Source organism: Apteryx mantelli, chromosome 26 (assembly GCF_036417845.1).
Source record: "Apteryx mantelli isolate bAptMan1 chromosome 26, bAptMan1.hap1, whole genome shotgun sequence".
In the NCBI taxonomy this organism is placed as follows: domain Eukaryota; kingdom Metazoa; phylum Chordata; class Aves; order Apterygiformes; family Apterygidae; genus Apteryx; species Apteryx mantelli.
Window position 1 is genome coordinate 6670708 of NC_090003.1, and position 24590 is coordinate 6695297.

General features: G+C 41.0%; 2 protein-coding genes across 5 annotated transcripts in view; one reads left to right on the plus strand and one right to left on the minus strand.

The window, feature by feature from the left end:
- Positions 1 to 24590, minus strand: part of MTOR (mechanistic target of rapamycin kinase) — a 69279-nt gene that overhangs the window by 35028 nt on the left and 9661 nt on the right. For 2 of the 4 annotated variants that reach the window (XM_067311217.1, XM_067311215.1), the window contains 17 exons: positions 23944 to 24149; positions 23297 to 23419; positions 23079 to 23168; positions 22894 to 22986; positions 22247 to 22381; positions 21750 to 21879; positions 21304 to 21554; positions 20400 to 20441; positions 19309 to 19395; positions 18647 to 18814; positions 18265 to 18377; positions 17711 to 17873; positions 17361 to 17453; positions 16466 to 16612; positions 15530 to 15672; positions 14186 to 14348; positions 13906 to 14051 (listed from right to left, as the gene is read on the minus strand). In XM_067311217.1, coding sequence (XP_067167318.1) covers positions 13906 to 14051; positions 14186 to 14348; positions 15530 to 15672; positions 16466 to 16612; positions 17361 to 17453; positions 17711 to 17873; positions 18265 to 18377; positions 18647 to 18814; positions 19309 to 19395; positions 20400 to 20441; positions 21304 to 21554; positions 21750 to 21879; positions 22247 to 22381; positions 22894 to 22986; positions 23079 to 23168; positions 23297 to 23419; positions 23944 to 24149 — 2293 coding nt within the window. The remainder of the gene's footprint in view (positions 1 to 13905; positions 14052 to 14185; positions 14349 to 15529; positions 15673 to 16465; positions 16613 to 17360; positions 17454 to 17710; positions 17874 to 18264; positions 18378 to 18646; positions 18815 to 19308; positions 19396 to 20399; positions 20442 to 21303; positions 21555 to 21749; positions 21880 to 22246; positions 22382 to 22893; positions 22987 to 23078; positions 23169 to 23296; positions 23420 to 23943; positions 24150 to 24590) is intronic. The other 2 variants (XM_067311218.1, XM_067311216.1) reach the window with 1 other exon arrangement.
- On the plus strand, positions 6018 to 11166 carry ANGPTL7 (angiopoietin like 7). Its single transcript, XM_067311053.1, has 5 exons — positions 6018 to 6437; positions 8193 to 8293; positions 8613 to 8807; positions 9689 to 9887; positions 10997 to 11166. The coding sequence occupies exons 1-5, from the start codon at positions 6056 to 6058 to the stop codon at positions 11164 to 11166; spliced, it is 1047 nt and encodes a 348-aa protein (XP_067167154.1). The 5' UTR covers positions 6018 to 6055.

Consider the following 24590-nt stretch of genomic DNA (forward strand, 5'->3'; position numbering starts at 1 on the left):
GACAGCAACTACTTTCCTCCTTCCAGGAAGCTGCCAGAAAAGGTAAGTTCCTTGTGAACCGTTTTTGCTGAAGCGAAACTCTCAACTAAAATATTTCAAAGCTAAGTCTCTTAAATGTCATATGTATATAAATCTTTTAAATAAAGCAGGAGCCATCTGCATTGCTTGTTTAATTAGATGCGTCAGTACAGAAGGATGAAAGACGGCTACAGACACCGGGAGTCAAGGGAGACAGCGGGAGACTTCTGCAGCTCTTCGGAGACAGAGCTGTCCTCCTGTCTGCAGGTAGGCAATTAAAATGGGAGACTGCAGCAGCAACAGAACTGTCCAAGCCATAGCAACGAGATTTTGACAGGCTTTGAACAAACGCACTAATTTCACGGTTTAATACCTACCATCTGATTTCATATTGTATGCAATAAACAAAATGCTTAAACCTCCCCAACAAAACAGAACATAAGATCCTGACCTTTTCCTTCAAAATGAGGATTAGTCAGCTGTAAAACTGATTTCCATCAATAGTTTTGTATGGGTTTGTCCCACCCCAAGTTTTGTGGAGAAGGAACTACGTCGCAATGGGAAACAGTGACAAACTCCCTGATCTAAGAATCTTGGACAAAAATCTCAAGTCTTTGAATTTTACTACAAGTGAAAGGTAACATGAATATATGTTTATCTAAAACACAGCAAACTTCTGAGCTAGAATTGCAAAAAAGGCATACACATTATTTAAGAGAAATACCCTCCAATCACTTGTATATTTTAAAGGCTATTTAAACAGAAACCAGACATGGATTGGGAATGAAAAACAGTTCTCCTGACATAACAGCTGTCTTCAGCAGGAAAAGCACTCAAATGACAAACTTTTCTCCTCCATCAACCCCAGGCATAACGTCTAATGTTTACTAGAAATATTCTCTTTTACGTGGCCCTTGGAGCTTTCCAGTCCTCCCTCATCTCTGCAGGTCTCCAACAATATTTTCTGTCACTCAAAATTTATTAAGTTTTCAAGAACTCAGAAGTAAGAGAAAGCGCACAGGATTCTTTCCCATCTTCTAAACAAAAAACAAAAAAACCCTCCAAAACAAAACACACACACAAAAAAATCCCCCAAGCCCCCAAACATCCAAAACCAAAAACTCCACAAACTGTTTTAACAGGACCTTTTCAGGAGGTCCCAAACCTAACCTTCTTCTAAGAGGGAACACACACTTTTTTTTTTTTTTATCTGCAGAAAGCATCTCAAAAACTTGGTAAAGGAGCCTTATTTTTGCAATAATGCAGCTTGCACGCAAAGTCTAGACAAGAAGCTAAATCGTTCTTTTTATAGTCTCTACAACTCTGTTTAAAAAGCTCTTATATCTCACAAAAATTTTACCCACCTAAATTAAGCTTGTTTTTCTTTCTGGAGAACTGCGGAGAGCTTGCCTGTGGGATTAGAAGTGGAAGGCATTGCTGCTTTGTGGATCCTTTGGGGAACAGATAATCCTCTGGCACAGGGAATTGGGTTTGTTTGCCAGTTTCCCCAATTCTACGGTTTATTTCTGTTTACGCATCCCTGAGGCCTTGATTCAACCAATTTCAGAAAAACAAAACAAAAAAACCCCAAACAAACCCCAAAATACAATACATCTCCATCATGCCACTAAAAATTATTCCCATGCTGGGAACCAGTAGTTTTGGGAAATCAATACCAGCAAGGAGTTGTTTTCAATAAACAGCTGTGATGATTGACTGCTTGCAGGCCAGACTAGCTCTCCCTTGCCCTTTTCAGCAAGGGCTCATCATATTACTTATAGGCATTAAACTGGCCAGATTCCAATCTTGATATAAATGGTTGCAAATCAAATAAAAGTGTTCATGACTTTTGAAAGGAAAGGCAGTAAAAATTAGTAAAATAAAATTCTTGGCCAGCTCTGCTGCTCATGCTACAAAAAGTTTCTTATTGCCTACTCTTTATTAACTAGGTTCAATGAAGACGGGGAGGAAAAAAGTTACCAAGAAAATGTTTATGCAAAAAAGCTGAAACACAGGGACAGTGTCTTTGGGTATTGGATATATGAAGAAAAGATCCAGTAGGGAAAGGCAAACATCACATACCGTTCTAGGAATTGCATCAGTGGTTTGTTTCTCAGGCCTTTCTCACCTGCTCCCTCTATTCCTATTGTATAACTTCATATATATTTACAATAAGTATTTACAGTAGACAACAATTTTATTTGACTTTACTAAGGATTTGGCCATTAATGTAAAACTATAGCAAGGTGCATATTAGAACGTTCCGAACATCTCCAAAGCCAGAGCTGAACAGTTGCACACTCCCTGGCTGCCTGGGAGGGAAGCACCGAGTTTCACAGAGGTTCTGCAGAGCGTGGACTTCCTGGGGTGTGCCAGCAGAGAACAACTGAGGACAGTCTGCCATCTCAGCAGGCAACAGGAACGCTAGCTGCTAAGCTTTTGCTGGATGCACATTGTTTTGCAATGACTGGCTACCAAATAAATAGCCACAGGGCACTGAGCTTTTCTGCTCATCTCAGCTTCACATGTGCTAAAAATTCTGCCAGAACCGCTCCCCAGAGAAGGCAGTCATTTACACCCATCTCTGATTTAATCTGGCCCTCCAGGGACAAGCCATATCTGGTTCTAATTAAGTAATACTAATATACTTCTCTAATTAGATAACATCAACCAGCAGCCAACTTTACAAGCGTAGGGTATGTGTTAACTGCAACCAGGTTTAGACTCTAATCTCCCAACCACTTCAGACCTACGTCCTTAATAAAGTAAAAAAGTATTTGCCCCATGTTCTTGACTAAGATTTTATCATTTTAGGTGCCATGTAGCAGAGTTTCTCAGCATACAAGATGTACCCTGCCCCTATTAATGGAGAAAAACTAGAGTGAAGGATTTCAAAACAAATGACTGAACTGTTATTGGGAGAAAAGAAAAAAAAAAAAAATAGGACTAGGCCCTGCCTGGTAATTGGGGAACCAGTTTCACCCTACTTGTGCCCACAACTACGCTTCTTTCCAAACCACAATGGGACGCTGAATTCAATTTCGAAGTACACCAATACATAATGGTGGAATCAGTTGCTGCAGACTGAACTTTTATTGCTGATCTTATCTGGTAATGACTAGCATCAATAGCTACTGCTGCCTAAGAGGCTACTGCTCCGTTCTCTGGGCAACAGGGAGAGATTCATCTTGCAAATACTCATAAAGAAGTCAGGTTCAATTAAGGCTAAGGTTCTCTGCCAAGTGAGATTTGTCTGCCCTAACCTCTCATAATTCTTCCTCAAAAGTAACAATGGACACAAACATTTGTGCTCTTTTCCTTTCCTAGTATGTTTGTTGCTACTTCTTACACAGGACAGACAAAATGATAGACTAAAGGAATATCACCTCTGTTTTAAAACAAGCAAATCAAAGTATGCAAAAAGCAGATGGCTTGCCTTAGGATACACAATTTAGGGGCTGAACCCAAAATAAAACCCTTGTCTCACTTTCACTTAAATACTTCAGTATAGAGAGGGAATTCAGAGACCTCTCTGCACTGTTTTTTACAGAACAATATCTGAGTGCAGCAAGGAGTTTGGCTAAATCCTGGATCCTTCCAAAATTTAAATCAAGAAAGAATGCAAGGACCTACAAGTGTCTTCTCTCTTCCAGATCTGCCCCTCGTGATCGGGGCGGTGGGGAGAGGAGTTCACAGACTACAGGACAAAGAATAAAGCATTATGATAAGGTGGAGCAGCAGCAGGGTGGACCAGGGTCCTATGTAGCAGGATAGGGGTCTTAGCATGGTGGCTCTCTGGGGTAGAGAAACCAGAGTTTGGCCTGTCCTATTCTTTGTTCCAACTTCAACAAAACATGTTTCTCATCACAGAAAGCCTGAGAAGAATTTGCCCCGGGAATGACAGAAGCTCCAGCTGGAAGAGGGCTCAGACAGGATTACAGGCAGAACAAAAAGGTCAAGCTTTCGTCTGTGTGTAGTGGCACTTTCTGAAGTAAAAAAAGTAATTTTGTTATGGAAGTCTTCCGGAAAAAGCAAGTGAAGCCAAAGGTCTGCTGTAAATACAGGGATCCTCGTACTTTCCCCAAATAGTATAGTACTTGACATTCCAACCAAAGCAGTTTGGCAACATCTCAGGTCACCAAAACCACACGGGAACCTCACATGCTAATACTACAGACAAGAGGGGGGTTTGCCTGAAGTATGGCACACAGGCAGAGTCACCCATGATGAAACTCAGGACATCCACACTGACTGTTCAGAGATCTAACTCTGATCTCTCTTCCCCCCTCCAAGAAAATTCAGCATAGGCAACATCTGTAATCACATTCCATCCCTCCAGTGCTTTGGTGCTTTCATCTTCCAAAATTTTTGCACCCTCTGCAAAAGGTCCCTCACTGCTGTTCTGCAAAAAAGCAAATCAGACCGGGAAACAGGCATCTAGCAACAAGCGTAACAAAGCCGAGGGGCAAGAGAGGCTGCACCTACAAGAATTTGTGTTCCCATTGCTCTGAAGTGAACTGTCAGATCAACAAGGCTTTTCTAATCTTGATTAAACAGAAATCCTGCTGTCTCTTTGGCCCAGTGAAAGAATTCTAGATGGTACAGGATGGCTCAGTTGCTCCTTTTACAAAGAAAATGAGAATAAACACAAGATGAGCTTTTTCTTTTTTTCCCCGTTGGACACCAACTTCTATGGCATTTTTCCAAACGAGCAAACACATGAGCCATCTACCACTTCATTTTTATCTTATCTCTGTCCCAGTCAGGAACTTTGCAGAAAGACGCAAGAATCCACGTGCTGAGCAGTTACAGAACAACCTGCCTGTGGAGAAACAATTTATCTGCAAGGATCTAGAACAACAGCTGTTGTCCTTTTGAAAAAGGCTGCACCATTGTTGAAACGCTTCCACTTTGGGATCAAACAGCTATATCAACCTGCTAACTATTAAAGAACACAAAAGAGAAGACTGGAAATCACTATCTCAGCCAACTGATACTTGACCTATACTCTGAATGTCTGAAGATTTAAGATTTATTCTTAAACCTACGCTTAATATAACTGTGGACATAGAAGTATTTTCCTCTCAAAATCATATTAAGAACCTGGCCTCCACAACACTGGAGTCTGACAGACTGATAATATATCTTGCAAAAAACCCATCTCCTCTTGTCAAATTTTAAGTACTCTGTCTTTCAGCATTACTGAATGTCCTCTTCCACTATGAGTAAACAGAGGAACAGGATTTGACTTAGCCATTTTGCAGACTTCTGTCCATTCCACCCTTAGAGATCTCATTTCTAAGAAGAACAGTACTCAATTCTACAAAATAAATACTCCAGGGACAACAGTGTCCAGACAGAGGAGGTTCAGAGGCTGAACAGATGAAATGGCTAAAATATTCTCCAGATTAAGAAATACTGCAGACACAGAACCACCCCCCACAACTTCCAGGAAATATATTAGTAGGACTACTGCAGCTAGGGGCATCTGCCAGGCAGTTACCTTCCTTGAACTATTATACACTCATCCTGTTTGGACAGCCCCTTCATGTCCTGGACCTCTAATGCTCCCATGTTACTAAAGTGCCAGAGTTAGTCACCGAGAGGGCTACAATCCAATAGGCAACAATTACTGGAAACTCTGCTCACTTCCTAGCCCTCTCCCCCACACCTTCAGGACAGAAGCGAGTGAAGTCTCCCCTGCTCCCCCCAAATTTTCTTGGCTGAAGCCTGTTCAAATTTCACCCTGTAAACACCTGACATGAACAGATGAAATGGGAGGGGCCAGAAAGCTGTACATAGCTGCAGGGCAGTGGAGGTAGACAGAAGAAAGTATTTAAGATGCTCTGAAACAGACTTCCAACGTTCACAGACTCCTACAGGAGAGGACTGAAAAAAGCCACTTCTTCAGGCTCCACCTTCAGAGACTCACTTCACTGGAAGAGAGCTAGGTACCAGTCAGCTGTAGCACTTGCAGAAAGTTTCATACCTACCCCAGCTGCATTCAGTTGGAAGTTTCCTGTTGCTCTGAGCAAAAATGCCAGCAAGATCCACTACCCAGCTGGTGTGGCTCTGCATTATCACGGTGTCCGTGGCAATCTATCCAGCAGCACTGCTGCAGAAGCCTCCTAAAAGGAGAACAGTCAATGGGAACGCGCAGTCCAAGATGACAGGCTGCTGCGATGAGATTAAAGAGCTCAAGCTGCAGCTGGCCAACCTGAGCAGAATGCTGCAGGAGCTGAGCAAGAAGCAGGAGGGCGACTGGGTGAACGTGGTCATGCAGGTGATGGAGCTGGAAGGAAGCACCAAGCAGATGGAGTCCCGCCTCATTGACGCCGAGAGCAAATACTCCGAAATGAACAACCAGATAGGCATTATGCAACTCCAAGCAGCTCAGACGGTCACACAAACTTCAGCTGGTAAGGAGGGAGTCCAAGCTCCCCGATGCACCTCTTAATGCACAAAATGAACTAACCACTAGCTCCTAATGCTAGCATGTCCCACTAATGTAGTCAGTAAGCATGCAAACTAAATACTTGTGGTCAGAGTATTTCTGCAGGCAGGTGATCCTGAAAAAAAACAGTTCAACTTCATCTGTCAAAAGTCCAAAAATCCAGCTGTGTTTTAATATCTGCATGTCTAATATCAGGGAACGGAAGAGCTGAACAGATGCTGTATTTGTGCAGTGAGGGATTCAGTTTAGCATCACATTTTCTGAACACTACAGTACCAATCTGAAAAGAGTGGGAGCTGGCTTTGGCAGAGAATGACTCTGGCAGTTATATCCTCAAAGTCCACAGTGCTGTTGGGGGGACCAGAGGCTGTTAAAACAATCAGAAATGCTTTTTAAGCACTACTGGACATTTGTAATCGTATCTTTATGACTATCTCTGAAACAGAGCAAAAAAGCAACCCATTATTGGAATGGTAAGTCTCAAAAATTCAAGACTGTAAATGATGCAAGATGCAACTTCTCTAATATAAGTCTAGCCAAAATACATTTAAATTCAAAAGTTCAAAATTTTCTCTTCCCTGAGGGAAAACTTCACTGCATATAGTGATTGCGCAGGCCTGCATTAGACATAGAATGCAGGTGTATTCTGTAGTTCAGCTACCTGCAAAACAATAGTTTAATAGCTAAAAAACCAAAAGGCATCATTAAGTTTTGGTTAGTTTTTCTTCTTTGAAAAAAAAAAAAAAAAAAAAAAAAAATCACTTCAACAGTCTTAAAACTTCCTTAAAGGGAATGCTGCTGTCCAGGATATAGTTGGGTTTGTAATGTAATATTTCCCTCCCCCCCCCCCCCCCCCCCCGCCTCCCAAAAACTTCTAAATTTACTAAATTTTGCTTTACAAACAGTACAGCTTAGCTGGTTTTGACACACTGCTCACTGTTTATACTAAGTCTTAAACAAAGGTTTTACCATAATGAATTTCATTGGAGCTGTCATAAAGGTTTGGAAAAATAAAATAGCACACAGAAGAAACTGGCCCAGAAGGTATTTAAACAGCCATGTCTCACCCCACCAGGTAAGAGTAACTTAGTCTGTACTATACTGAAAGCTGTCAGGCTGGATAAAGCCTTGCCTCAGCTAGTTTCTCTGCCCTGAGAAGAATCGCTGTGCATATCAGCAGCCTTCAAGTCAGCTCCTGCACAGAGAGAAAAGGAGGCTTGCACAGACTGACAGATTCACTGAAGCTAAAAGCCACCACCCTCGGTCACAGGCGCCGGTACAAAAAGTGCTGAGCAAATACGCCTCATTCACAAACTCAGCTAATCGGTTAAAGCGCACAATTAAAACCAGCATCTTGCAGCATGCCTGGCCATTCTGCCAAATAAGCCTTTATTATTTGTGGGGAGAGCAAATATATACCATCTCACCTCCTAGCACACAGCAGCAATGTGAAAAGAAAGCAGACATGTCTCTAGATAGGAGATTTCTATGCTGCTGTTTAAAAAAAAGAAAGAAAGAAAGAAGGCATGCTTTTTTTGCAACTTCTTTTTCCAATGCATGCATTGATCAAAACTAAACTATTCAGAAACCGATTAGACCCTGGGGGAGTCGTCTTCACTTAATCACCCCTTGTACTACAACTCAGCTTTACAGAAACCACATCTATAGTGGAGCACTCCATGCTGTTCATATTCTTATTTTCTCGTTCTGATTCAAGTAGATGCTGTCTATGACTGCTCATCACTTTATCAGAGGAACTACCGAATCTCTGGTGTTTATAAGCTACCCCCTGATGAATTTCTTAGGAGTCCAGATCTGGAGGTAAGGATGTCAAGTATACAGTTATTTTACATATCTTTTCAAATATAATAAAAAAATATTTATCTTGGAGTCTTACTGCACACATATTGAGTGATGCACTTTGAATTGGCATCTGTATGTAGGCAGACTTGGGAAAGAGGAGAAGAGTGTACATTTGAGAGGGAAAAGTGGTTCAGTCAAAATTTTTTCCACAACTCTTAAACAAAGCAGTATGTTCTTTAACAGGTGAAGTCTGGAACATAGTGTCCTGCCTTTTTCAACGGCACTAAGCCCTACTAAGTCTACTGATAAGTAAACACTGCATTCACTCCCGTTCCAGGTGTTCTGCGACATGGAGACAGATGGAGGTGGCTGGACTATCATCCAAAGACGCAAAGTTGGTTTGACATCTTTCAATAGGGACTGGAAGCAATACAGGGAAGGATTTGGCAATATTCGGGGAGATTTTTGGCTGGGAAACGAAAATATCTACCGGCTTTCAAGACGTCCCACTGTTCTGCGAGTGGAGTTGGAGGTAATTAATACTCTCTCAATTTCAGCAGTTAAAAACCTTCCTGTACAGAGAGATTCTCCAGTAGCAGATAGAGTCTCTTATCTCCATAGAACCAAACAATTTGCATGCTTTAATTATAAGAGAAGGAGGTAGGATGGACCTAGTGATAGATTCAAGGATAGGACGGATGTATATTCTCCACTGTATAAAGTCATTAGGACAATCTTCTGTCTGTATACAGATTGCATCTCAGGGAATTTGTGGGCTCTAGAAAATCCTGCAGAATCCAGTGGAAACAGAGATCAAACTGTTGACCATCTCAGATTTAAATATTCACAGGGATGTCTGATAAAGATTTAAAAACTCTGAGTCTTTGCCTTTTCTAACACTTCCTTTCAGTCTGTGTACTAGAGGGTTTGCATTGTATTACCCTAGAACAATTTCTACAGTGTATTAAAGGCTGCCTGGTCTTGACTTGGATTAGTTTACAGCTGCTACAATAGCTTTGAGGAATGAGATATGTATAATGCGGGGGGGGGGGGGGGGAGAGCTGAAGGGCTTTATATCCAAAAGTCACTCTTTCAGGGAAGAAAGAGTGACTTGAGGTAGCACACTACAAGACAAGGCTGTCGAATGCAAGAGCTGCACACCAGGTTTTCAAACCAGCATTTTTTAATACTGGTTTAATACCAGTGCAGATGTGACTTGCAAATATGATGCCCTGGTTGCTCAAGGAACTTTTTTTTTTCCTTAATAGAGAAGTTTCTGTAGTCTGTTTCTAAGACACCTGAAAAATCTAGGACAGAAGAGACACATAGCATGCACTGTATGTAAATACAGAGGAAGAGTCTTTTAGCAGCTACTCTAATAGAACTTGTTTCCTCTTCGCTGTTCTGTGGCAGGACTGGGAAGGCAACATACGCTACGCACAATACAAACAATTCGCTCTGAGCAACGAATTAAACAGCTACCGTCTTTTCGTGGGGAACTACACCGGCAACACAGGGCGCGACTCCCTAAGGTACCACAATAACACGGCCTTCAGCACAAAGGACAAGGACAACGACAAGTGCGTGGACGACTGCGCCCAGTTCCGCAAAGGTAAAGCACACGGAAACGCCTTCCTGGCCTGAGCGAGCTGCCGGGCAGTCTGCAAAGAGCCTAAGACTCCCTCTTTCTGAGTAACTAGCATCCGAGTGGCAAATCAGGGAACCGGTGAGCGTTTCTGGAGCACACACATTTGTTACATGGGAAATCTGGCGGTTAAGGCCGATTTACGCAGAGCCAGCCTGTATGCTATAGACACGAGCACTTTTCAAATGAGTTAGTGTATGCTCTCATGTCCTTGCTCAATATCTCACCAATGCCTACTGTTATCTAGTGCATTTTACTTGATTTATCTGCCAGATTACCTCAGATGCTGATGTATTTCAATGATGCAGGAAGTTACTCCTGTATATCTACAAGGTTTTAATTTTTTCTTACATTTTTATTATGTTTCAAGTTCCAAATAATACAGATGTTAGGGACTTTTGATTATTTTCCTGGAGAGATACATGCACCTCAAGGTTCAACCTGAACTCTCATCTTTATTCTTACTCTATTAAGAGCCCCTAATGAAGTTACTCTTTTCCATTCAGTTTAGAATCTTTATATGAGGTCTGTCACAAAGATAATTTCTTGTTCACTGCATCTTGTCCTTTTAATTTCCCATTCTGCCCCCATGCAACATATTTATTTTATATATATATATATATATATATTTATATATATATATTTATATATATAAAATGTTGCTTAGTTGCAGAGCCCAGAAACCTTCCAACTGCCTTAAAATGACCAAGCTAAGAACCCAAATTAGTTTCCTGTATTAACTCTCAAAGTCAGAGACAGAAAAAAATGGCAAGGAAACGTTCTAAGATGAAAAAATAACTAAATGAAAAGCTACTGGACTAAATTTGACTATGTAATTGTAATGCCTTTCTGCATTTAGTATATGCCTGGACTCTTAAAGGAATCATTCAGCAGATGCTAAGCTTTGAATTCGTCTGTAATGCCAGCTATTAGGGACATAGCTTCCAGGGATTAAATGCTGCATTCTGGCCACCCCTCTCCTTGAGGAAGGGCAATAATTCATATTAAAAAACACAGAACGTACCTGTTTTTAAAAAATGGCTCATCAGGAATCTATTAATTTGTTTTCTGAAAAGGTGGATATTGGTACAACTGCTGCACAGATTCCAATCTGAATGGGGTTTACTACCGCAAAGGAGAACACACCAAAAACATGGATGGCATCACCTGGTATGGCTGGCATGGATCAACCTACTCCCTGAAAAGAGTGGAGATGAAGATACGGCCAGAGGATTTCAAACCTTAGAGAGAACCAATATTCGATTGTACAGCTACATGACACCGCTGCACAGAAGGGGGCCCCGACAGCTCAAAACCAGCCACTTCAATTGTCCACTTCCTCTAGGATGGGCGCTAACGCAACAGCTACGTACTGGCTCTATACACACAACACCACCAAGGCGGACACCAGCCAAGCAACTAATGTTATCAGGGCTCACACTTATCTCCTCCTCTTAAGATTCTTTCCAAAGGGATAAATACTGTGTTAGAATAGGCTAGAACAGTGGCTGAGTGACCCCTTCCAAGAGAGATTCACATCATACATTCATATCATACAGTGACATACTGGTTTCAAACCACAGAGGAATAGCTTATCAGAAGTGTCCCCAATAAACTGTTCTTGAGCGCATAGTAAATGACTTACACCCCCAGAAAGGAAAAACTACACTCAAAACATTTGGATAATGAGTACCATCCAGGTTCTCTCCTGAAGTCTTACTGCTATCTCTTGCTGCTGCCACAAGTAAGTATGGAGAGCTGCAGCCAGCAGATGATATTACCTGGGAGGACAAAATTGTCTCATATGTGCTGGGTGATCTGCGGATAGTGATAGAGCCACAAAGACTGATAAATTAGAATGCAGCTTTCTTGGCTGCCCCCAAACTACATTCAGGTTAGAACATAAGAGTACTATACAAGAGTAAATCTAAAAATCCTAACTCGAACACTTAAAAACACTGCGTTCATAAGTAAAACACTACTACATACCAGAGAATCCACAAATGCCAAAGAAAAATTATTAAAACATACGGGAATGTTTGCTAGCATGATACCACACCGAGCAATATTAAGATCTGCTTTGAATACCCCCCCCAAAAGTTACCTGGACATTTTACATTGAAAATCCTTATGTTGTTTTTCCCTTACATAACACTGGGTTGAAAATAACTGTTAAAAAAAGACTCCTCCAGCAGCTAAACCATTGCTTGAATATGTTGGAAAAGATGGTTATAGCTAATATATCTATTTTCATTCACCTTAAAGAGGGCTTAAATCTAATTTAAATTGTTCTGTCTTGTGTGAAATTTGATAGAGGTGTCTTAGGAATTGCCTTATATACGTTTCACTATTCATACTGTAAATTCCAACTGTGTGGAACTATAGTTGGAACTATTTTAACTGTGGTCTATAAAATGGAATTTCTGAACTTTTTCATTTCTAATAAATTTTCTTTCATTTTTAACCCTGCCTTACTCCAAGTCTTTGCTCCCTAATTTGCTTTTTGATACACAAAGAAATAGCTGTAGAAGTGACTGAGGTCAGGAAAGAATACATTGAAATTCTGTATTTTCCTCACAGAAACAAGAGAGGACAAAGGATGAAAAAATAATAGGAGGGAAAAGCAAAAAAGCATAATTTCAGGGAAGTACCTTTAAAGGGCTGAAAAATCTACTGCATACAGACAAAATTAAGTTTTTGCCCAGCCAAAATCAATTTGTTCACCTCAGATGGTGGAGTTAACTGTCCTGTGACATGAAACTAAGATTAATATTTTAAATCAGGTATCGTGGCACTAAATCCAACCTCTTCAGTTCTGAAACCAGGAGATGTGCCACTGAGCAGAGCAGCTGGTGGGCAGAGAAGTGGTGGTCAGTTATGCAACTGCAGAAAGTTTCCTGAAATTATCATACAAGACCTGATTTATTTATTTATTTATTTTAAAGAAGGATATTCAGCCATCTCAGGAATTTCGGCTTGCATGCCAAGACTGAATGACACGTCATTCTGGCCTTTCTATGCCCATTCTTTGGGGTCAGACTTTTGAGCTCTAATGGAGAAAGTAGTAACGTGTCTGCATGATGAAAATAGAAAAACAAACTCTTGAGATTGCAACATGGCCCCTTCGCAGGGCCTTTGTTTTGTCATTAACTGTGCAGATATTTCAGAACTAACATCTTTCATGGTGGTATCAGCTGCAAATAACTGAGATGCAGCCCATACATGAACATCAGAAGGGGCAGAACTAGTACACTGCCCCATTTCCTGCCCCTGAAGCAAGCTGGACAATCATAAGTGAGCCAACTGTAGCCTGACAGCAGCTATTAAAAAGCAAATTACAATCATGAGATGTTAATAGGATCTAACAGAATTTTAAAAACTGACAGCATTACATAGATGTTATCATCTGGATTGATAAACAAGAAGTTTTGGGAAGCTGCTCTCTAAATTTACATGTCCCGAAGTGAACTGTTGAAATCATTTTTAGGCTAGCTCTGCTAGGCCAGTCACAGGAATGTCCAAAGCTCAGGACACAATACACTCTCCTGCTCATTATAATATCTTCTATGCGATCATATGAAGCTTAGGTAAAAACAGGACTTACTTAAGCTAGACAATCAAAAATTCAATCAGAAATTTCAACAAGGACTTCAGCTATGCTGGCTTAATTATCTGCAGGTGTAGAATTCTCTCTTATCTAAGTCACAGCCAGTCTGTGTAGTCCCATACTGAACTTGAAGGTGAGAGGTAGAAATCAAGAGAGTTCTCACCTTTTCTTACACAACGTGGCTTCTACCAGAATTTTAATTACGCAGTAAGAGCAGAACTCAGCCGGTGGGAGAGCACATCTGCAAATTAGTCTGTAAGCCTACAACTGAGCTTTGCGGCAGATAGTCGAATTCTAAAAATTGTCTACATTCAGCCTAATGGTATCCTAAGTTGGGTACTGGTGTGAGAGCAGAAATCTCATCAGCTTTGTTTCTACCTGATGAGAGACTCCAGAATGGCTGGGGTGGGACCCTTTTGAAATTCCAGCTCCTTGTAGTGAAGGGCCTTGGCATACGCTCGACATTTTGCTGCTCTCTCGCCCAGGAGGACAATACCGTTATCATCTCTCAAAGGCAGCGGGCCCTGGAGAGGAGCACATACATCAAAAGCAGGATGAGTACAAAAAAGGAGAAGAAAGTATACATAAACTCTTCACACTCTTTTCATACACTAGACCAGCCAGCATTAGAAAAAGGTTGCCCTGACAGCATCTCTACCTTATCACTGTGTTCCATGAATTCTGCCAAGTTCAGCAGCGTCTGAGTGACCTCTGCAATGTCCTGAGAAGTCAGGGCCAACTCAATGCTTCGGATCAGCTCATCCTGCTGGTCTTCATTCAGTTCGGACCAGCATGAAACGAAAGCAGCATTGAAGAGATCTCTGAGGAGGAAAGCAAAACAGAGCGAGATGGGGATTCGTTATTCATGAAAAAAAGTCTATTTGACGATGGACTTTTCTTTTTATTAAGAGAAAGCAAGCTACACAACGCATTTACAAGTTTACCTGCAGTACATGGTGGTTAGTCTTTATAAAGTTAACTTTTGTACCAAATACTTAATGAGACCTGCTTTTAAAAACACACACTAGCATGAGATACTACGCTAGTAGAAATATTGTACCACTGTATGCTATCAAGTATTTTAGGCTAGAACTGGCTTTTCATAGCAGTGAGGACATTCTTCTGCCCTGAAGAACCAGATCTAGTCTGACTTACATCACAGGTGAGCGCAGCGAGAAATTAGAGAACTAATTTCACTGGACACACACATGTATTCCCCCCCCCCCACACACACACTTATGTTTTCTGTGCTCGTTAGACAACTGCAATAGCTGGGGGTTGCATTATTGGCAAAGCTTGGGGAAGGAAAATAAAAGGGATGAAAAACAGATACAGCAACAGTCCTTTTCACTGCTAGCACTGCAGAGAAATACACTGGAATGGATTTGAGATACATTTACTAGTATGCATGAAGGACACTAACAGTACTTTTGTCTATCTAGGAAGTGCCGACCTTTTATGATGCTGTTTACACTTCTATTTCATAAATGTTAAAACTTGTATTAAAAAAAATTTAAGCAGGAATGAGCAACACTTTTGTAACAATAGCAGTCAGATTCCTATGCAATGAGATGACAAGTGTACATCATCAAGAAGAGATAAACAGGCAAACTGCTTAAAGAAACTCCAAGTTACTCCAGACATACTGGTCACAACAGAAAAACCACAGCAGCTTATTCCATACAAAGAAATTTTTATCTACCACAGCAGATCCTAAAAACTATTTCATACTCTGCTGTTTTTCCAGCTTCACTTTTATGTGCCTTGTGTTATTCCTAAACTAATATGCAAAATTCCACTGAAAGATTTTGTGCACATCAAGGAGCTGCCAATCGGGAAGGCTGGAAATGAAATCAAGCTCCCAACTGTGTGATTTGTCCCAAAGCAGGAATCACCTTTATTTAAAGGAACCTAAGAACTTTTAAGCAACTTTCTTTTACCTCATATTATCTGGCTTGCATCTGCAATTTCAAGTGGTCTGAAAGAGACAGAATTACTCTACCTAGCCATGGGATTATAGGCCTGAGCCAGGGCCCAGCATGAACGCAAGGATGGTGAGGAGGAATCCTTCAGCAGCTCCAAACTCAGTCGTCTTAACCATTCCAGCCAGTCATCTTTGGAGACTCTTCTTGCTGCTCCCCAGGCCTGTAATACAAAGCAAAAGAACTCAACTACCAGACGAGCCACAATCCAAAAGCAGAAGAAATCCATCAACAGATAGCATTACTTCTTCATAGCTCCAGATCACATCAGCTGAGATTCCCTTTTCAATTCCTTGAATGGATTACCATTATGAGATAATTTGTAGTAATTCAGTCTCATTTCTAAGATATCTACCCTAAATGTATTCCTGTCATGATGTAACAAGTATTTAACATGAATAATTCTTTCCCTACAAAAGGGCACCAACAGCTGAAGCCACAGTTGAAGCATCAGCTTAAAAATAGCTAGTGTGCTTAGAATCACATTTTTCAAATCTGTTTTTCAAATTGGTTCAAACTAATCCATACTCCTACTGACCTAAGTGCTATATGCACTTACTGTTCCAGTTAGCCAGTTCTTATCTATCAAGCTCTACACTGGCTTCAAGAGAATATAATAAACACTAAAATATGACAGACAGTTTATAAAAAAGGCAGAAGCTCTGAAATAGATGTCTCTGGAAGCTACATATGATTTCCTGCAAGGAAGGAAGTCTTGCTCATACTCCACATAATGAGAAAGTGTCAAGCTTACTTCATTGTCCTGTACAGTCTGATATTTCAGCTGCTCCTATCTGTAAAGTGCTCAGCACTATCTTGACCTGTCTTACACAGAACCAGCAACAGAAAAGAGATGTGAACGTTATTTAGATGCACTGAACAAACTCCTTAGTTGAGACCAAATAGCATCTCCCTTCAGTAGCAAACTCATCACGTGGAGAGTTCCACAGTCCTACCTTCTGCAGGTTGATGGTGCTAACATGTAATTTCTTCATAGGACCTGTTTCCACAGGACCACTGGCCAAGGTTTCTCCCTGGCTGCTTCTCAACATTCGATGCTGATAGATCAGGGGATCCTCCTCTTCGTCAGCTAGAGTATAGCCCTGCAACAAATGGCTCACAATGAAGACCACACCCACATATACAAAAGCAGTTTTCCACACAAGCTAAATCTGTGACAAAGTCAGGGCACTATCCAATTTTACAGCTCAATTTGGGAAGGGAGCAACAGCGTTTCATAATACTGATTATTACACCTCATTAACTTGTGAACTTAAATCATATTCCATTTCTATTCAGGTAACTTTTAAGAAATCTTAGCTCCTATTGCTGAAAGGCAAAGAATAATATACCACTGTGGAATAACATTCCTTAAAACAATCATTGATGCTTTTATTGGTCTCACTAGTAAGTCCAGAACAGCAGTGTGCTGCTTGTCCTACATCAATTGGATTACAAAGCAGGTATTGAGTTTTTGAAATATGGGACCTATGACAAAAAAAATATCGAGAGAGAACAGGTCTCCTTAAGCCCTGACACTGTGAGAACAATAGGGAAAACCCAACATTTAAAAACTGCTGAAAGAAAAGCAACAAGACTAGATACAAGCTGAAGTTCTCACCCAGAACTTTCAGTGATTTTTCCTGTAGGAAGTAATTGATATCAACTGACACAAACTTGTCCAATGCAATCTCAAAGTCTCATTAAAAAGATATATATACTTTTCACACAAATATACCAACGGTTTTCATTTTACGACTGCTGCTCACAACAGTCTATAGCTACATCAGTTTTAGCATGAAAACATTCCAAAGTATCCTTATGCAAACAGCTATAATCTTGTCAACTCACCTTTACAATCCTGCAGATAAGAACATCATAGCGTTGATGGTTAATTCTGTGTCGCACCAGAACTTTGTTCACCATCGGGATAAAAATCTGGTACTGTACAGGGAAGGTATCAAAAGCTATTTACTCAGCCTCACCATGAGCAATAAAATTCCACCTTCATTTCATTGATCTTATAAGAAACTGGTTCTGAAAATGTGATTCCAATAACTCCCGATTCCAGAACCAAGAGAAGGAAAAATCTGTTTTCTTTAAAATCCAGAATGACTGTATTACAAATATTCAACTTTAAAGCCTTGATCTTTGGGGCAGTCCCTTCCTTCGTAAGCTTTCAAACCTAAGAAGAACATTACCTTCTTTCCCAGCTGGAAAACCAGAGAGGAGAGTGTGTCCATTGCAGTTGTCCGTAGCTCAGGGCTCTGATCTAGTGTTCGCACAATAGGATGAATAATCCTTGAAGCATAATCAGTGAAATCCAGGGACTCTGTCAAGCGATCCACTGTTTCTAGAGCAGCTCTGAAGTCAGAGCAGAAAGAAGGGAAGACTTGTTATCTCTTGTGGTGCAAGACAGGAGAAACAGGATGATTTAAAAATACATCGGCAATTCATGCCTGGACCTCCTAGGCATCAGCAGTAACAGGAAAAACATAGCACCAGAACGCTAATTAATGTGGCCAGGACTTGCAGGACAGCTTGCAAGTTGCAGTGACTAAAATACTGGCAGGTGAGAACCAGAAAGTAAAAATCTATATCCAAGAAAAGCTAACAATAGCACTGTGACATAACATAGAGAAAACAAAGCCTGTGAAAGGAACTAAGCAGTATTTCATTCTACATAGGGCCAGAGCAGCCACTGAGGAACCCAGAAAATGCAGACAAAGAAGAGTGCAAAGCCACTGACACTTACTTGCGAGCAACCACTGGGACATCCGGGGCATCAAATAACTTTACAATGGGAGGTAGTAACAAATGAAGGTAGTCATCCAGGTTAGCTCCAAAGAGCTGGATTGCATTCAATAGCTGAAAGGAAAGAGGACCCAATATGACTTGAAGTCATGAAAGGAATGCATTTTAAAGAATCCAGTCTCCAGTGAAAAGTTTCTTTGACTTTGCACTCTAAACAGAGTACTGCCTGCACCATTTCACCCCAAGCCACTGCTGAACTGTACCTACCCAGTCTGCTTGCAACACGCACATAAGCACGGGAAGGCCCTGGGGAGCATGGCACACCAGGCATGTACCTGCCTAGGCAACACCAAACCAAACCAGCTGAGGCTTCCCCCACTCACCTTGACAGAGACAATGCGACTCTGGCTATTGTCATGCATGAAGACCCGTAACATGTGAGGAATGAGCTGAGGCAGATAGAGCTTGAACTCTCCTCCTAGAGCCACCACAATTTGCTCAATAAGTAAGATAATTGTGCTCTGTATGGAGTTGTTCATGACCCAAAAGTCCTGTAGAAGGAAAATGAAGAAATTAAAGAAAATCTCCTTCAGTTGAGTTGTACCAATTACAAGAAAAACAATCTGCAGGAGACAGTCTCTAGATAAATTCAAACTTGCAGGGAAGAACTATACTTCCCTTAAACAGTTCTCTATTTAAGTTGGCATTTTTCATCTGTTTTTTAAATACTTAGGGTCTTCAGGGTTCAGTAGAACCTACTTATGGACTCCAAACACCTCTTGTTAAAACGTTCCTGAAAGGATTAAGTGCACAAAACCCAAGCGTTCAAAGGAAGTTAGACACAAACAGTATCTAGGAGCTCCTCTTATTTCAATTACTAAGAAGAATGTGCACATATCATTTAGCTGTTGCTTCAAATACATGTAATTCTCTTTGGAATTTTATGCTTAATACGAATTTATGAAGTAATCAATACATTTGATAATGACAGAACCATTATCCACATTTTCTGACACCAAATTGATAGCTTAAAGATTAAACTCACTCTCATAAGGGTGACGATTTCATCCATATAGGGCCGAATATGACTTCTCACAAAGGACACTAACATCCCTAGCTGCTGGAACAGGAACTGGAAGGAAGAAATGAAGAACAATCACTAAAGCTATCCAAACATCAGAGTAACTCTGGGTAAACTGTGTTTCAAAGGCCAACTGCAAGCTCATTCACCAAACAGCATGCATAGCTACTATATGCTCAAAGTCTGGGGCTAAATTCTTGGCAGCATCAGCTCAGGTTTGGGGCTCTTGTTTTAAATTCGCATCCAAAAATTTTATGAGCTCAACGCATTAGACAGTCTTGCACACAAACAGGGATCTAGGTAAGCAAATTCATGTGTCAAAACAGACTTGTTAGCACAAACACCAAAACTTCAGCTACCACATCTTTGTAATTTAGGTTTGAAGGATGCTCCCGAAAATTTAGCCCCTAATCTTTTTCCTCTGCCTGTAAGCCAAACTGGCAAACATTTTAAGATACTTTTTCTGTACTCTTTCCCATCCCCACCAAGATATATTGGTGAAAAGTTACTGGGGAAGAAAGTTTGGTCCTTTCCAGATATATCACTGGGATTTTTTTGAAAAGATGGCTAATTGTACCATAGGAGAATTTTGACTGAGACAATTTTATTCATACATACCAAGACAGTTTTGCAATTCCTTTTGCCTCTACACAATCATATGCACTCACTCATGGCAATGATTTTATTTTTGAGATTGGTACAAAACAATATGTGGGTCAAATCTCCCTGTCCACAAATGAATGTATATCCTTTTTTTTTGGTCTGGGAAAACAGGAATATGTATGTTACCATCTATTAAATTCAATTCTTTCATGCAGTATTTGAAGACTATTTATAGTGACAAAATACAGTCAAAGTGGAGCTTGAAGAAACAGAATATGGGTTTTTGTGAAAACTAAGAAATAAAATCAGCTGCTTTAGTGAGAGCAGCACATCTATATTTATCCAAAATGAACCTGAGTTCCTGCACTGTCCCTTTTTTGGTGTTGTGAGAGGATGCTTACATACAGGACAAGGACCTGCCTCCTTTAGGCTTTAAAGTCACGTGTACCCACCTCAGCTCTTCTCCCCAGTACACTTTCACCATCTTCTTTTACCTGAAAATTTTTAAACAGAGTGTGCACAACTGCATAGCTTTCAAGCAAGTTAGATCAGTCAGGTCTAGGAGTTCAGCCAACCCAGGCACATGAAGTGTTTTCCTTCCAATCTGAGTAGTAGTTCAGTCTGGGAGAAAACAGCGGTTCTATAGCAGGGTTGGGATTCTGTTAAGGGAGCACCCATCCCATCTATAAAATACAGGACAAAACTAGTGCAAACTACCCTTCCCGCCCTAGAGATGGTTTTCAGAGCCTGAGGAAAAGGCTTGCCAAACAGTAGCCATCTCTGGTTAGATGTACCTTCGGCCCATTCTTAACCTGACACAGTTCCCATTTCCTTCCAAAACTGCAACTCAAGTGGGAAGGAAGCGAAAGCGCTGCTGTGGAATCACCACCCACACTGCTTGAAAAGTTAGCAGACTGTAGCAAACTGAATTTTCTTCCTCACAGATGAGCCAAAGTACATGGTTGCATCAGAAATTTAAAGGCTTTACCTCTATTATTTAATAACTCTGTTCACAACAGTGCATTAATGCAGAGATCACTGAAAGCTTTGGAAGCTGCACAGGCTGTTTTCCTGAACTAGACCAGCTTGATGAAGAAACAGAACCAGATATTGGCCATCTAAGGAGTATGCTCAAAAGCAGCTGTTTCAATAAGAAGCAGAAAAACTGTTTCCACTGGATATTCTGCCAAATGCTCACAGGAGAGAAAAAGCAGAGCTGTACCTCACTTTTGCAGCATGGTTGGCAGCAACACATAGCACAGGAATGCCGAAGCCAGTCACATTCTCTTTTAAATGGATTCTAATTTTAGGGCAGTGGAATGGGAAGGGAGAAGGAGCGGTCCCTAATACACTCACCTCTCGGATGGCACCATCACAAACCCGTATTACATTAAGGAACGTTGGCATGACCTGGGGCAGGAACTGCACGCACTTCAGCCCAAGAGATTTGAAAATAAAGGTGATGGCCTGAACTACCATAGTGTGGTGTTGGGACAAGGATTGGTCTCGGAAAATTCTCATCAGTGCCACCATAGAGACAGCTGGATAGAACTCATCCAGAGGAAGGTTTCCCATGTTCACCAACATCTCACTGGTACTGTAGTCCGCTAGGAGGAACAAGGCAGTGTCAGAAATTATATATTAAATGCACTCCAATACCAAAGTTCAGGAAAATCTGAATATTAGGTGAAACATATTTACATTAATAACTTGTCAAGAAAAGGAGACAAGCTGGTAATGAAATCAAGACCTGTTTATACATCACAAAGTTATCCACTTGAAAAAGAAATTCAGATGCTTACAAGAATCCTGGCTGGATTTAGACTCCGAAAGGCTGACAGCTGAAGCATCCCGTGACTGGTCAATCATGCCAATGTTCACTTTGTGTTTGTAGGGGTCCAAAGCCCCCAGCAACCCTAGTACACGAATAGCCTGATATGGGAGAAAGAAGAGGAAAATTCATCAGAACTCCATCACTGAGGCAAAAGTCAACACATGAACCCAGGGGTATGCAAAGCTGCTGAGGATTAAGGAGAGAAGATCTAGAACTAAAAAGATGACTTAATGGAGAAAACATCTTTTTTTTTCTTTTTTTTTTTCCTCCATTCAACTGCTGGAGGCCCTTTCACTGACTCACATTTCCATTTTCTTTTAATTCTGCTTATTGTACTTCTATCAGCCACAACAATGATCTTTCCTTTATTTATTTTAAAGAAATCTATTCAGAGGCATTTGTTTGACTGCCCTCTCTTTTTCAAAAACTTTTAGATATGACTGTGAGACAGCTTCATGTTCATACCTCTCTTCGGGTGCCCTGGTTTTGCTCAGTCTTCAGGAAGTTCAGAAGCACCTCAAGCAAAGTTGGGTACTTCCTGTACGGTTCCACCACATAACCAGTGCTGGCCACCAGCTGCCCCAGTGTCCAAAGAGCCACCTGGAACAATCAAGCCCAGAGAAGATTAGTTTTGATCAGGGAAGTTACTATGTCTCCTGATCCATGAGTTGTTCAACTTCTTTAAAGTCTCTCTGAGCATTTTAGCATCACACTGCTTCCTGTGGTCCATAGTTCAAAAGCCTCTACAGAGAGATTTTTTAAAAATAAGCTACAGTAAAGTTAATAATCAACAATGTTAGAATCAGAGTGATTGACATAATTCCTCTCAGAGATGTAATCTGAATAGACACCAATAATGAGTCTGTGCCAGAGCCTTCCAGTAAAAACTGCTTCCTTTCTTTTTTTCTTTAAAAAGTGCATCCTGTAGAACGCCACAAAAGCCAGGCACTGCAATCCCTGACTTGATACTTTAGCATAACCGAACATGCCACAGGAGAGAGACTGAGTGTTTTAAATCTTCATTTTAGCAGCTGTGATGGGACACAAGGATATTTTGTTACAGCTTTGGTCACAGAGGTTGGCATAGTTTAATGCAGTTGTCAAACACTTACTTGTCTTTTAGCCAGCAGGGAAGAATCCTGCAGCATGTCCATAATTATAATGAAGAGCTCATCCACCCACTTCCTCATCTCCAACCCACTGACCTATTGGAAAGACAAAATAAAAGTCTTTCATCTAGCATTGCTGAAAGCTTGACAACTGACAAGCATGGCAGAGATATCTGCATGACCCCTACCTGCGCGAGTTCCCCTATGGTAGCTAGGACATTGTTAATCACCCCTGGATTTGGATCTGGATCAGGGTCCTTCAGTTTCACAATCAGTGCCTGGTAGGTAACACAAAGGGCATCGTTAATTCTTGAAAACAAAGATCTGCAGCTCCTGATAAAGGTTAAAGAGTGATACATCCACTTGCTATGTAGTCTCACTCCAACAAAATCAACAGGAAATCTACCTTAAGGATCGGCTCCATATACGGACGAATGAGGCGCGGAGCATTAGAAACCAGGTGACCCAACATCCTGGCACTTTGCTCTTTAATCCTGCCAACACCACTGTGTTCCAGCTCCGTTAGAATCTGCAGAAAAGATAATAGAAGCACGAGAACAGGGAAGAAAGTTAAGCAAAAAACACTTTGGATTTCCTCTTCTCCTGTCCAGTGCCAACAGAAGGAGAAAGCAATCTCAGCACCCCATCAGTTATGTCTAAATGCAGCTAAAGTTAATTAATATAAAATGGAATAGATGGCTTCAAACAGATTTAGTTTTAGGAAGTGGTGCTATCCATGAACCTAAAAACAGTACAGAACATTCTTCCTCAATGCACACAGAAAGCACTCCAGGCAGGAGGAACAATGAATGTGGGGAGCAATGGTGACTACTATCCTCTCTTTTCTCATACATCCCTAGAGCTTCAGTTCAAACATCTACCACTAGAAAAGATTTGCTGAAACCCACTAAACTGGGTGACAAGTATCTTCCAGAAAGGGAGATATTCCCCCATGTACTCACTACAGCTAGGTAGGCTGGTTTCTTTAACACCATCATCTCAATTTCAGTTACCAAATACTCTATTTCCACTGCAGCCATCCCTCTTCATTACCTGAATTAACATCTTGCGCAGGAAAGGCATGACAAAAGCAGGGTTCATGCTGCTCAGGCGACCCACAGTACAGATGGCCAGCTCTCGGATTTCAAATACTTGATCATTCAGGGCCACAAAAAGAGCTTGCAAATTTTCCGCCTGGGCAAGGTGAGCATCAAAACGCTCATCCAGAGAAGCCAGCACGCAGAAACGTATATCAGGGTCTGCAAGAACACATTTGTTTGTCTTCAGATGTAATAAACTCCTGTTCTGATTATTGTCTCTGTTAACACCTGGCCTCCAAGATTTTTCACATCAGGGAAATGCAGAGAGCTTCCCCAGCATGAGATTGCCTACCTCAATCTTTTACCCACTAGAAGTAGGATAAGGCAGCCCAGCAAATTCAGTACTGCTCAATACTACCACAATACTCAGATCAGCGCAATGCCAATCTCTTGCACCTACAGGTAGTATCTGGAGCCAACATGTAGAAAATGAACTTGTCTCAGATGACCACATTACAACTGAAAGAATCAAAAAATTAAGGAGGAAGATTCAAGGAAAGGGACCAATCCCTTCCTGGGTGATGAGATTGAAGGCCATGACACAGAATATCGTGAAAAGTAGTCTCAGGGCTCTACCTAGTGCCAAGAATTACCAAGCGC

Bases quoted from the DNA above. Each gene is read 5' to 3' on its own strand.
- ANGPTL7 (XM_067311053.1), top strand. From the start codon at position 6,056: ATGCCAGCAAGATCCACTACCCAGCTGGTGTGGCTCTGCATTATCACG. The intron at 6,438-8,192 runs GTAAGGAGGGAG...TGATTCAAGTAG, and splicing joins GGTCACACAAACTTCAGCTG to ATGCTGTCTATGACTGCTCA. The intron at 8,808-9,688 runs GTAATTAATACT...GTTCTGTGGCAG, and splicing joins TTCTGCGAGTGGAGTTGGAG to GACTGGGAAGGCAACATACG.